This window comes from Crocodylus porosus, unplaced genomic scaffold, assembly GCF_001723895.1.
Source record: "Crocodylus porosus isolate Cpor-Errol unplaced genomic scaffold, CroPor_comp1, whole genome shotgun sequence".
Classification (NCBI taxonomy): Eukaryota; Metazoa; Chordata; order Crocodylia; family Crocodylidae; genus Crocodylus; species Crocodylus porosus.
The window spans coordinates 56,096,759-56,111,365 of NW_017728931.1; the positions used below are offsets into that span (position 1 = coordinate 56,096,759).

At 44.9% G+C, this 14,607-nt stretch overlaps 1 protein-coding gene across 7 annotated transcripts in view; it reads left to right on the forward strand.

Annotated features, from left to right (window-relative positions):
* The window catches only part of CFAP54 (cilia and flagella associated protein 54), a 221,250-nt gene that overhangs the window by 129,880 nt on the left and 76,763 nt on the right, over window positions 1-14,607 (forward strand). For all 7 annotated transcript variants that reach the window (XM_019545081.1, XM_019545083.1, XM_019545088.1 and 4 more), the window contains 5 exons: window positions 571-657; window positions 3,864-3,986; window positions 8,731-8,784; window positions 12,810-13,026; window positions 14,261-14,355. In XM_019545081.1, the coding sequence (XP_019400626.1) occupies window positions 571-657; window positions 3,864-3,986; window positions 8,731-8,784; window positions 12,810-13,026; window positions 14,261-14,355 (576 nt within the window). The remainder of the gene's footprint in view (window positions 1-570; window positions 658-3,863; window positions 3,987-8,730; window positions 8,785-12,809; window positions 13,027-14,260; window positions 14,356-14,607) is intronic.

Below are 14,607 nucleotides of genomic sequence, written 5' to 3' on the forward strand. Positions count from 1 at the left end.
AGCAGGGGGCAGAGCCCACTGCAGAATCTGGGGCCCAGTGCCCCTTTGGACATGATTGTTGGCAACAGGAGGGGACAGCAAGGGCCATGTTGACAAAATCTACTTGTCCTACTGCTTCTTAGCTCGTGGCCACTTTCTCTGCCTGCCACAGCCACTCATCCAGCTTCATTGGTGAGAGTGCAGCCACACAGCGACTGGTCTCTGTAGGTCCTCCCATAGCTGGTTTTTGCCCCCCAGATCTGGCTCACAGGGAGCCCTACTGCCTCAATTCTCTCAGGGCACAGGGTGAAATTGACACCCCTGGGTTAGATGAGAGAGAGTGCTCTAGAAATTAAAGGATTACCACATTTACTCAAATTTAAGATGAGCCCCCCAAAATTAGAGTCCATATATGGAAAAATTATAAGTTATTAAGGATTTCTCTTTAATTCATCCCCTCCACTGCTGCAGCTAAATGACCAGCTGTGCATCATATGTTTGGTTTTTGTGTAATGCACAATTTTGCAGTCCTGTATCTCTGTACTTGCATGCTTTTTGGCATTTATGACTTGGCCTATAATTTTTCTCCAGGTTTTGCCATTGTTCACGTTGTATCAATACTTTGTTTCTGAAATTTGTCGGGACCCAGTTAAGTGTATTGAAGGAAGAATCCTCAAGGTAATCAAACAGATACTCTGGCTAATGCGTTATATTTTGAATAACCCTTTTATATAACTTTATTGTTAAATTAATTTGATTTAACTTTGCTCAGTATGTCTCATGGTGCTATGAACTGGAAAAGAAAATCTTATAGTTGAGCTGTTGTCAAGTATTACTTATCTCTATATGCATCTTGGTGGAGCTAGAGTACTTTATGAGTGTAATTGTTATTAATTGTCATTATTTATTATATCTTTTTAACACACCATTGTTAAGAACGCCCCTGTAGCAGACTGTATGCCTTGAAGGGCTGCAGCTCAGTTGGAAGCAGGCAGAGGGTGATTACAAGCCTGCCTGTATGGACTGGGTCAGCTGACAGTGATGATTGTTAAAAGAGAGTTAAAAAGCTGCTAGGGGGAAGCCAGAGAGCAGGAGAGGAGGACTGCAGGACTGGAGGCAGAAGTCCAAACCAGACTACTATCCCTGCATCAGACAGTGCACATAGCTAGGAGGAGAAATCAGGAGAGTTGACTCCTGGACAAGCACCACGCCAGGGTTCCCAAGGTCTTCCCCAGCTTCCCTCCTCACAGCTGTTTGCCAGCTTTCTTTTAAAGCTGGCTTGCCACTTCCAGCCAAACCAGAAGCAGCTGGCTGCCCCTGCACATGCAGCCAGCACATGCTTTTAAATCATGCTGGAGGCTATGTAAGACTCATCCACCATTCCTCTGATATTGCCAAGGTGTCCTCCTGCTGGTGAGCAGCTCCTGTGGCCCTTCCTGGGCCAACCATTTTCTCTTTGGGGTTCAACAGCTTTCTCCTTGCTGGTCCCCACTTGGGACCTTCCAGGAGTGTGGGAGGTGTGCTCCCACAGTCTCTCTGTGGTCGTCACACTGTTTTGTCCACACATTCCAAGCTCATCACATGCACACCCTTCCCAAAACAGGAATTTTAGGCCCCTCTCTCTGGCCTTGTGTGTTGGTGCCACAGCATCTCATATCATGGAACAGTGTGGTAAATGCCCCCACTTTCCCAGGCTGTGTGTGTATCCATTGGCTTTGTTGTGTTAGACAGGCTGGCTGCTTCTGAAGGTTGAAGTAACTGTGTGTGTGAGACCCAAGCTTTTAAAAATCAGTTAACCCCTCCTGCCCATCCTAAACCATTTCAATGCATGCACATATAGATAGATATCTATAGCGATATCTATCTATAATATTATAAAACCCTTAGTCTGTTTGTCCATAACACTTTATTTGCACTCTGATTGGTTGTCTGAAATAACCAATCAGAGCACTCCAAGAGCATTCTGGACAGGAGGCAGTGTTGGAGTGCTGCCATGATGGTGGGGGGACAGAGCTGAGGGTGAGGCCAGTGCTGCTGGCCTTGCCCCCCCCCCCCCCCGACTTCTTGGAGGTGGTGGCGGCAGGTGGAAAGAGCACAGACACCATGTGGCAGTGGGGTGGGGAGCTGCCCTGGGCCTGACAAGGAGGGGAGGGGAAGGGAAGAGCAGGCCCAGGCCCGGGCCCAGGCCCAGGCTCAGGCTCAACATGGCAGGGGGGAGGAGCGGGCCCAGGGCTGACATGCTGGGGTGGGGAGGGGAGGGGAGGGAAGGAGTCGGCCCAGACCTGATGCAGCCAGGGAGTGGGGGAGCAGAGCCAAAACAAGTGGCGGGTGGGAATGGGGTAAACAGGCCTGGATGAAGGAAGGAGGTGGACACAGGGTTCTGCCCCCCCTGCTGCCCCCTCATCATTCTTGACCAGCAATTTGCTGATACAGATATAGATAAGCCAATTCCCAAAAAAGCAAACCTTTAAATACCATTTTTAAGCCATCACAGGGCTTCACTTCCCCTATACCCTGCCTCTTTCCTCTTATACCCTGCCCCTTTCCTCTTAGGCCTGTGATGGAAATTCCTAGTTCATCTCTAATGGGGATGCTATCAGGGTCCAGTCTCTGAACTCCTCTGGATTTTTTAGTCTTTTGCTCACTGGCGCTGCTTCTCTTGCTGAATGTTTTCCCTTATGAAACTTAGAAACTCATTTGAGTAGTCTTTAGATCAGTTTATTTATTATTCCCCTGGCCTTCCCCTCCACCATACTTCAGGCTTTACAAAATCAGTTCCCTCGGGGGTGGTGAGGTAAAGGCTGTACAGCTGTTCCTAATCACCAATCAGTCTCCTCTGCACCTCTTCTCAACTGCAATTCATTCACACTGATAAAGTAAATCATGGCTTATTCCTTAATCACGGACTCAAATTCATTCAAATTTCGTAAAATAATCACTTTTTCTTTGAGTACTGTATCACCATTTAGTTAGGCTGCATAAATCAGTCCTTCATCTTCATTCACTTCTCCTCATGCTTACTGGGCAAATCTCTCCCTTGCCTTCTCCTGCCTTGGCACCACTCTCATTGGGTCCCATCCTCCCTCTCGCTACTGGTTTCTGCTGCCTGTTTTGGGGAATGTCTCCCTCTTTGCCTTGTCTTTAGGGTGGCCATAGAGACCCACACTGCCTGCTGTCTGCTTTACTTATGTTTTCCCAAGGCACTTCGGATCCTCTTTCGGAGCTCATTTGGGCCTTGGTGGCTCCCACAGGTTTGGCTGCCTAGATCTTCTTTTTTGTCCAATCTATGCAGCTCCCAGTTTTTGCTGGTTTCTCTTAACTGAGAGCCCCCATCTGGCCTGTTCTTTAAATGGCCTGGTCTGCCTTCCAAGCCAATCAGAACATGTTCCCTGGGGCACCTGGTCCCGTGCCTCTGCGGCCTGTCTGTCTCCTGTGTTCCCCTTCTGGACCCTTTTTTTCCCCAGTGCACTGGGAACAGGCTGATATCCTGTGTCCATCCCAGTAAGTCCCTTGCTGCCTTGGCTGGTGCCATGGGTCTGGAACAGGGGCTTGACTCCAGCCCCCACTACACAGCCTTCTAGTGACAAGTCACAGCTGTGTAGGTTAGAGACTGTCAGAGAAGAAGTTTATACTTTAGATATGCCTGCTCCAAAGTTGAGCTAGCACTAACATCGGTCAACATTTGAGCAGCTCAAACTGCAATGTGTAACAAGGCCCTAAGACATACAGGATTGCTCTCTACCAGAAAACATTCTTCATTAATTTTGTCATTCTCAAAGGATCAAATCTACCTGGCAGTTCCACTTAATATATTTTAAAGTGAATAAAAGGAATAGCTTAGAAAAATCTCTAATTCTAAAACTTAGTCTCTTAATTCTTTACAGTTTAAAGTACTTACAGATTCAGGATTTTTTACGGAGGCCTTAAATGAACTGAGTCTGCTTAATCATGGAGAAAGAACTCCCTGGAAACTACCTACAGGCTGCAGACCTTTGGGGAAAAATATGGTAATATATATATATTTAAATGATCTATACCTTTTTATGCTACTAATCTATAGCATTTGGTTCTCTTTCATAAAATTGAAAGGATCCAAAATTTTCACATGCAGCATAGCCATTTATACTTCCTAAAAGCTTCTAAGGTCCTTGCCTCTTTCAGTGTGCAGTTTAGATATCTGGCATTGAATGAGAATATTTATATCTTTGTATATAACTTACAAGTAATACATAATATATTATAATACATTATGTAATATGTAGATATTTCATTGTACTACCTCTCTGCATGTGGGTTGTAGAGGGAGAACGGTAAAGTCATTTCACTGTGTTGTTGAGAGAGCTTTGCTCTAGGTTCATGGTAAAAGCTGGCTCCAGCAAACCTCATTGTTTGGTCATTTAGGCTGAGGAGTCAAAGATGGCTAGATGTGATGATGCTGGTTGCATTGTTGCCTTGTGTACTGTTGCTACAGAAAGTATCAATTAGTACACCACATTGGGTGTGTCTATACAAGACACTGCATTACCATGCCCACCTATGCCCCTGCACAGTAGCAGTGAACTACTGTGCAATAGGGTCAGAAATGATCAGTAGGGTCAGTATGCCTAGAAATGTTCAATAGGGTCAGTATATCTAGACTTCCAAAAGGCCTTTGATCTAGTATTCCACAATGTCTTTGTAAGAAAATTGGAGGATTGTGGGATTAACTCCAAGACAGTCAGGTGCGTGAGAAACTGGCTGCAGGATAGGACCCAGAGGGTTGTAGCGAACGGATCTGTCATCCTGGCGAAGTGGGCAGCGGTGTCCTGAACGGGTCAGTGCTCAGTTCAGTACTTCTCAACATCTTTAGTAACAATTTGGATGTGGGGATGAAAAGTTCACTGGCCAAGTTTGTGGACAACGCCAAGCTATGGGGAGGCATGGTCACACGTAAAGATAGACTACAGATACAGGCGGACCTAGACAGGCTAGCAAGTTGGGCAAATTGGAATCTGATGAAGTTCAGCGTTGAGAAATGTCAAGTGCTCCACCTCAGGATGAGCTGCCCCCAACACAGCTGCAGGCTTGGCAGCACCAAACTGACTAGCACCACGAATGAAATGGACCTGGGGGTAATAACAGACCACAGTATGGATATGAGCTGTCAGTGTAATGCTGTAGCCAGTACGACAAATAATACTCTGGCATGCATCAATTGATGCATCTCCAGCAAAACCAAGGAGGTGATTCTTCTGCTCTACTCAGCACTGAAGAGACCACAGCTGGACTACTGCATCTAGTTCTGGGCACCACATTTTAACATGGACGTGGACAAGCTTGAGAGAGTCCAAAGAAGAACCACCCACATGATCAGACCAAGCCATAAGGGGAAAGGCTGAGGGATTTGGGACTCTTCAGCCTGAAGAAAAGAAGGCTGAGAGGCGACCTGGTTGTAGCTTACCACTACACTAGGGGAGTACACCAAGGGCTCAGTGAGCAACTATTGACCGGGGCACGCAAGGGGAAAAACTGGGAGTAATGGCCACAAACTCCTGGAAGACCAATTCAAGCTCAACATTAGGAAAAACTTCTTTACAGTCAGGGTGTCCAGACTGTGGAATAAGTTCCCTCCAGAGGTGGTGCAATCACTTACCCTGGAAATCTTCAAGAGCAGACTAGACAGTTACCTTGGTGGGGTCACCTGACCCCCAGTTATCTTTCCTGCTTGGTGCAGGGAGCTAGACCCAATGATCTTCCAAGGTCCCTTCTGGCCTTACAATCTATGAATATAAAAATCTTCTAAAGTCCAAGGTGAATATTTAATCATTTCTTCAGTTACTTTGTGTCATGAAGCCTATGCAATGAGTACAGCAGATGTGATATAGAAAAATAGTATGTGATCATAAAATGTAAGACTCTTAGTGAAATCCTAATTGTATTTAAGTCAAAATTCCATTGCGGTGCCCAGTTTTCACCCTTCTTTATAAAGCCAGCAGAGGAGAGTGAAAAATGTGTGCACAAAATTGATTTTGTCGTTTTCTGATTGTGAAATATTTTATTTGTAATTTTAACTTTCTTTTAAGTTAGTCACTTGCAGAGCTTCCATATATATTATATCTATGTGTGTGTTATATACACTGTATATGTACTGTATATAGACACAGTATATTTTCTTGCATACAACAGTTTTTTGCAGTTGTACTACAGGAAAAGCTTGTAGCCCTTTAGAAGGACTGTTTTCATCTGCAATTTGGTTAGTCCCAAAAGATGAGTAAAAAATAGTTTTATATACCAAAGTGGCTCTGAGTTCCCTGCAAGTTTTGTAGTACTTTAACAGTCCTCTTGTTCTAAAGTGTTTTCTTCCCTGGTTGCTATGTGAAAAATGCATACAAGCTATAGTGGGAAGAGAGTAATTGCAAAGAAAAAGTGAAATGGACTAAGTAGGATGCAAAGTAAGGGTAAAATTACATGTTACACCTAGACCAGACTAAATCTGTGGAAAGTTAAGTGGTATTAAAGTTATAATAAGCAGTCTAATGTTAAGGGTTAATACCGTTTCTTGTCTGCACAGTTCTGATTTACCACTAGAAGGCTGGCAAGCAGGGGTGCGGCTAGAAGACAGGACACTTGGGCTCTATCCCTGCTCTGGTTAGCAGGGAGGGGGCTGGAAAAGGTGTTTTGCAGCAGCAGGAGCATGGAGTTGGGAGGTGAAGAGGCATAGGGGCTGTGGCTTTCCTTTGCAGACCACCATCCTGGGGTGGAAGGTGGGGGTAGAGTCCTCCACCACTCTCGACCTGACTCCAGCCCCACAGAGCAGCCCTCTTCCCTCCCCCCCCAGGATGGGAATGTAGAGGCCTGCAGAAGGAAGTCATAGCCCACATACCTGCATGGCTCTGCACCTCCCAGCTCCATGCTCCTGCCACGGCAACCCCAATCCTGGTGCTGGCAGAGTCCCGCCTGGTCCTAGGTAGTACCACACCCTAGGCCAGGGGTGTCCAACCTTTTTGAATGTGGGGCCAGATCACAAACTTTTTATCATCTAGCGGGCTGGCAAGCCATATTCAAAGACCTCACATCAGGTGAGTAGTGTCACATCAGGAAGTGATGTCATGTGACTTTTGACACCAGTGAAGTTGCAGGAAGCGACAATGAAATGGGTCTGGAAATGTGCCTAGGGAAGTTGTGGTTTTCAGAAAGTATGTATGTTTGGTATGGCTTAGGAACAGGACATCGTTTTTCTGTGCAGGGGTTGGACTAGATTAGGGCTGCCCAGCTGACTACGTGCAGGCCACATATGGCCCGCAAAGGGCCAGGATGTCACCCGCAGTCTACATGGGGTCTACAAGCAATTAATATATAAAGCATGGTCCGGGGCAGCCACCTCTCCCACTTCTGTACAAGGGGGAAAGGCCTGGGGGGTGGGGAGGAGTGGTCCATGTCCTGCAAATATAGCTTGCATGGCTGAGGATGGTGGTCTGCATGCTGCTGGAGCAGCCCGTGCAGTGAGGGGGTCCTAGGGGCCCACCCCCACACTGTGCAGCCTGTGCAACATATGCTGGTGTCATCTGGGGCCCACAGCCTCAGCAGATCTGAACAGCCCTTGACTAGATTATCCTTGAGACACTTTACTAACTTGATCATGGTCATTGTGGTTAATTTAAATAGAAATTGTAGGCATATACTGCAGAGACATGGAAGAGATCTCAAAGATAAGCTAGTGTAGGGCTGTTCAGATCTGCTGAGGCTGTGGGCTTGAGATGACACTAGCATGTGTTGCACAGGCTGCATGCTGTGGGGGTGGGCCCCTAGGACCCCCTTACTGCACAGGCTGCTCCAGCAGCATGCAGACCCCCATCCTCAGCCATGCAGGCTATGTTAGCAGGACCTGAACCGCCAAGGAAGCAGCTGGACATAGAGTGCCTCTGGGTCGGGCTCCTCCTGCCTCCCAGCCAGCCTGGTTCTGGCAACCGAGTGCCCCGGAGCCTGGGCCTGGCCCTGAGGCACCCCCAGCTCCACATGGGAACTTACCTTGTGTCGCCGTCCACCATGCATGCAGTCAGGGTGTGGGCCATGCTGCAGCTCCCCGGCCATGCTCCTGGCTCACTAAGCCTGGCCCCGTGGGGGTAACCAGCTCCTCTCCCCTCGCTGCTGGCTGGGGCCCACAGGCCGGCCCTGCCCGCCTCACCTCGCTGTGGCTCCACGCTTGGCAGCGGCTCTGTGCTTGGCCATGGCGGCAGCGGCTCCGTGCTCAGCAGCAGCTCTGCGCTCGGCCGCGGTGGCAGCGGCTCTCCGTGGCTCTGCGCTCGTCCGCAGTGGCAGCGGCTCCACTGCGGCTCCATGCTCAGCACTGGCTCCGCCGCAGTGGCGGTGCCGCCACAGGCCACATAAAATGGCTTGGTGGGCCGCATGGCAGCCCGTGGGCTATATGTTGGACAAGCCTGTCCCAGGCAGTAGTTTAGAAGGGTGCTAGTAACTCCTTCACACAAACTCCATGGGGTTATGGGTTAACAGACTGCATTTCCTTCAAGCATAAGATACCACTGTTACTTTCTAGAGGGTACAAACATAACACATCCACATTTTTTAAAGAAAATCATTGCTATATAGCAGTATTTTTTGTGCTCATTCTGAAAACCATCTCAATTCAGGACAGGCCTTGTACATGTACTTAAGCCTCATTTAAGTGTTAAGATGCTACTTCAGTTTTCTTCTCCCCCCTTTTCCATTAATTAGAAGCTCACATATTCATTGTTACATTTTGTTTAATTACAGGCCTTTCAGAAATTTGATCCATCAAAATCACTCTTGTCCAGTGTAAATTTACAGGTAAGAAAACACTTTCCCATCTAAAGCTTTGTCTCTGAAGCATACCATGCTCCTATGCCTCCTAAACCAGCAGCAATGAAGCCATGCCCACTTGACACTGCAGGTAGCCTAGTCAGGGTGGAGTTATTAACACTCTCACGTAACAGAGCTGAGCAGATGTTGTTACACTTCTTCTGGTGGAGGCAGTGTGCACAGGGCAGCTTGATATGTTCACAGAGCTAAAATGTTAAAACAGCATGACTATGTACCTTTATGGCATCAGTTAGACATTTCAGGAACTGTAGGGCTTAGTTTACTTTGTAATGTATAGTTTCTATATGACCTTGCATTTTCTGTTATATTCACTGTAAAAACTTTTCTTTATTATTATAATAAGGGACATTCTCTAGCACTTTAATATTAAACTTCACAACAGACTGTGCAGGAAATTAATTAGTGCCATAATCACCCACTTTTTTTTCATTGTGACATAAAAAAATTGTGAGTTGACCAAAGTAGAGGACTACCCCTTTAGGTTCCATTATGAGATCTGATTTCTAGTATATATATCTCCTTGTGCTACTGAGAACTTCCTTTAGTTTTGTTATTCCTTTCAATACTATTTCACAAAATTTTTTAATGGCAGCTGAAATCCATTGTGGGAGGGGAAAAAAAGGAAAGGTCACAAAATCTATAATCTACTTAATGAACAGTCATGCCTAATGTTAATGAAAGATGCATGCTAACTGTTGATTCATTTTCTACTTTTTTTTTACTTTGTCTCCCTACTGCTATATAAAAGACCTACACAGATCACAGGGGAAAATAACTAACTGAATGTGCAGGAGAAATAATGAAGCAGACTGATCATAAAAAATGTACTGTAAACAAACTGAGAAGAGAGAGAAAAAAACTATTTTCCCCCGATGAGTTCATTGATTTACAGTTAGTTTGTGTGTTGTTTGTAATAATCAAAGTGTAGCAGACAGAAGTGAGATTTCTAACTGGCTAGTTTCCTTTCCTTAAAAAGCTTATTTAAAAATGTTTTATGTCAGTTTGAAGGTACATGTGCAATCTTCAGTTGGTAATTGAAACACTGGCTCAAGATCTCTCCTTTCTTGGGTCTGCTATGCTGTGGTGTATGATTTTTGGAAGCCATTTAAGCTTTCCTGCTTCTAAGGTTACTCATCTAGTATGAGGCTATTAAATTACTTGAAGAGTGTTTTGTGACTTTAATTAAACTATTTCTGTTCAGTGTGATTGTTTGAAGAAAGGGCTATATAATTGCCCCCAAAAAGTATGTGTGTTTTTCTTTCTTTGGAGATGAGAAGTAGGTGTTTAATGGAACCAGGGTTTCACCCATCTTTTTAAGGCAATGGAAGTTTGCCATTGACTTAAATGAGATCAGGAATTCACCTCTCTATTGGACAATTTTCTGCTGATCCCTAGTGTTGATGTATTGCGCAGAAATGTTATATTATGAGGTCAACAGAGTCAACAGACAGAGCTGTTATACATTGCTTTTTAAACTGTATATAAGCATTGTAGAGTGTTAGTAAGCAGATCTCAGAAGGGACCCTCAGTGATTCCATGGGTATTCTTCTGCTGCAGTCAAGTCATCACTTTTCTCTGTCAACTTTTCTGTGTCCATTTTCCTATCTGAGAATCAGGGATGGTAATACTTACTTCACTTCAGAGGGCTGTAGTTTGTGAGGGGGAATGCTAACAAATTATAATTATTAAGAATAATAGAAAAGGAATCATTTACAAATGAGGAGTTATTGTCTATTCTGTGGAAAGAACATTCCATTATTAGTTTTGTGCTGCAGATTTGGTTTGGGGCTTTCTCTTGAAGAGGGGGGTGAGGTAGACATGGTGCAAATAATAGAAGTTTGTTTCATGGCTTAACCTTTCTAAGGAGGGTGACTTTTTTGTGGGCGGAGTTTAGATTTGGGGTTGAGAGTTCTGAAATAAAGGTTATTTGTGATCACCTTTGTTCAAAAGACTTCTGTATGCAGTGTTAATAATAGTAATAGTAGTGATAACAAAGTAACACTAAGGCTAGGGACATAAGTTACACATAAACCAGTTTAAAACTAGTTTAAATCTGTAATAGAAACTGGTTTAAACCTGTAACAGGACAGAAGGTCAGTGCACATAAACCAGTTTCAAAATGACCAAAACTGGTTTAAGATAAACCTGGTTGAATGTAGGCCTCAGACTTAACTGATTTGGGCCAAACCGGTTTATGGAATGTCTGTCCCAGACCCCTTCCTGGTTTAAGATAAATCAGAGACCCCCAGCATCCCAGCATGCTTTTCAGCCCTGGGCTGGGCTATGCTGTCTGCTTCAGAGACCAGAGCTGGCCCTGCCCCTCTGCTCTTTAGCTGGAGCAAGGGTGAGAGCATGGCCAGGTGGCCAAGAATGGCCGCCGGAGGCAAAGGGGGCAGGGGGGGTGTTTATTTTCCCCCTCTGGCCCTGGAGGACCCCAGCTGGGGGCTGCCTGACCAGGGTGGAACAGCCTTTGTCAAGCATTCCCTTCCCCCGCCATTGGAGCGGCAGGGGGTGTGGCCAGCCCTGGCAGCAGCCTCAAGTGAACACAGGTGGAGGAGGGCTTAATTCCCTTCTCCCTCTCCTGGCCCATTGGCATGGAACCCAGCCAGGGTATGTCTAGCTTTTCCCCCCTGTTTGTGGCTCAGCACAGTCTGGGACCCCCAGAGCCTCCCTCCAAGCCAGGGGGCAATCCTGCTGTGCCTTCCCAGCTACTGGGGCTGGGGTTTCACTTGGGGCAGCCCAGAAGCAAAGGCCAGATTGTGGAGGAGGGAAAGGAGCAAAATGGCGCCAAGCCCAGGTGCGGTCATGCAGAGGGATTGCGGCGGTGGTGGCTCCATCCTGGATGTGAGCCCGCCAAGCAGAGGGAGCCAGAAAAGCGGCTCAAGTGTATCTGCACTAGCCTGGGGAAGAGCTGAGCATGCAGCTGGGGGAGCAGCTCCTGCCCTGTGGCTCCTTCTACCCACTGGAGAGCAGCGCCAGGGCTGGCCCCAGCCCTTGCAGCAGCACACACAGTGCAGATTTGCTGCCTCAGTCGTAAGTGCTACTACCTGCATCTCACAGGCTGCCAGGCACTGACCTGGGCCTGCCGTGCTCGCTCTTCTCCTACCTGGAGATGGCGACACAGCATGGTGCCATGTACTAGGCACCGGGTGCTACCTGTATGTCTTCCCCACTGCTGCCCTGACCATACTGGTAGGTGCTGCCAAACTGCAGCTAGCCACTGGGTGGGAAGTGGTAGCGGAGAAGCTGTAGGGGTAGCACCTGGTTCCTGGTATACAGGGCTTTGCTGTGCCTTCAGCTTTCCTACTGTCGCTGTCTGGGATGTGGCCAGATGCCAACCCGGTGTGGCCCCCGAGGTGAAGGGAGCGGGGAGGGGATTTATTCCCCTCTCCATCCCCTCTCCCACCAAGGGACTACAGCTGGGGTTTGGCAGCCTTGGCCACTGCCTCTGCCACTTGCCCCCAGCTAGGCAGACCCTGGCTGGGGTTCACTGGGAGGAAAGGGGAGGGAGGGGGCAGTAAACTGCCTCCCTGGCCCCTTTGCCTCAAGGGGGCATGCAGGCTGATGTCTGGCCTACTGCTGGAGCAGTGAGGGGAGCAGGACCCTGATGGGGCAGCAGCCCCTGTCATGGTGTCCTGGGGAGAGCATTCACTTTTGTATTCACTTTTAGTAGACTGACCTGCAAAGATTGAATCAACTTGGGCTTGGGCTTTTTAAATGTTTGTCCCTAGTAGAGTATACCTAGACTCACTGATTTCTCCTCCAGTTGGAAACTGGCCTGCAAAGCCCTGGCACATGCTTCCATGGGGCACATTATGTTAGGGAAAAGAAATAGCAATTTTTCCAAAGTGGCTACCATCTTATTACTCTGTTCTAGTCGTATCTGTTTGTATCTTCACCGACATCATTATAAATAGAGTTATGGCATTTCTGTTTTCAAATGTAAATACCTTGTAATTTCATGTTAATTCAATTTATTACTTTTGCTGTAGGTGCTAGAAGACATTTTCAATTGGAGCCTACCTCCAGCCATGATTTCAATATGCAACAAGGATCTCATGAATAAATTAACTTTGGCCAAAATGCATTTCATCATTCGTCTTTCTGCAACAATAAATAGTATTCCTGAAGAAGTGATGAAAACAACCTATGTTATAGATAATACCAGTTTTAAAAAGCCAGGCAGAAGCATAGACTCAGGAATAAGAGGTGAAAAGTTTGCCCGCCATTTGTCATTCAGTTTGTTATATGTACATGTTTATTATCACTTTTAACAGCTGTATCTGCATTATGTTGACATTTTAAACAGTACACATATTTCCTTCTGCTGAAAATGAAAATGGGTTAATTTTTTTAAATTTAGAAAATTCAAACATTTAGGTTTCAAACTTTAAATTAAAATTCATATTTTGATTTTATTCGAGTTAGTTTTTATTATATGTTTTCATACTTCTAGTAATGATTTTTGTTTCTTTTTCTTATGGTTTTTAATGCTTTGTACCGTTTTAACATGTCTCAATCACTTTCATCTAAATGATGTCCCTTTTCCATCTAGGGAAATGATTGGCTCTCTCTGAATACCTCAACAGTAAACCTGTACCTGATAATGCTCAATAAGTCTTGTACTTTTTTCAACGTATTTAGGTTGCTTCAGTTATTGGTTCTATTAATTATGTGTGTTGTGGTAGTCCTCAAAATTTGTTAGAGCCTTTCTAAACACAAAAAACAACTTGTGGCTCAAAGACAACACTATATAAATGAATATAGAGATTATATAGATTATGTGGATAATCTTTATATAGATTAATATAAAGAAGGGGTTACTTACATGAACAATAGCATGGACAAAGTCAGATGTGTATTTGTTCCTGGGTTGTTTTCCTCAGTTTGTTTTTTAAATATATGTAGTATTCCGAATTTCCCTTGTTGACATGGACTTGTTGTTTTCATCACAGGAGTGGTTCTTTACATGAGGGAGGGTTTAATCTTGCCTATTTCCATCCCCCCCATCAATTTCTGTTGCTTACAATTGGCTCAAGTCCCTCTTCATTAGAACTTAAGTCTGTCATAAAAAATACAGTCAGCATTGAGCATCATTAATGTCCATTCTCTAGGATGAGATAAGGTATTTAAATCCATCAGTTGCATTTAACACTTCTTCTCTTAAGATATATGTGAACCTCCAGACTTAGAGACCTATAAGTGCAACTCATTGGTATGAAATGCAAAAAATTTGACATGGTAATAGAATAAATATGAAAATTGATTCATATTGAATTAATATGAAAATTGTTGATTACTTATTAGATATTGAGTGAAAAGGAAAAGAGAATACACTCTTTATATTATTGAGAGTAATTTGCTTAATTGTACTCCTGTGTCATTTGAAGCTTCACTTGTAATTTAATTATCACCTTTTGCTTTTACAAATTTCATTTGTCAGTTAATGCTGAACTGAATTCACAAAAACAGGAACAAAGCATCACAACTGTGCAACTTGTTAGATGTAAAGATGAATTGAACATGGCCATGCTCAAGGTAATTTTTATTAGAAAAATAAACTTAGGAAATAGTTCATAAAATATAACAAATATTTTCATTATTGCAGAAATTTTACTGGGAGGGATTAGATAACTTGCAGAACTGGAAATTTGTTCAAAAATCTTTTCTAGGTCAGTGGTTCTAATCTGACCCAAGTTGCTAGTGATTTTAAGTAAAATCGAAGATGTTCAGTTTGTTCTGTTGAATGATTTTTGGTGGTGACAGTTTCCTTCCTGCAAAACATCTGTC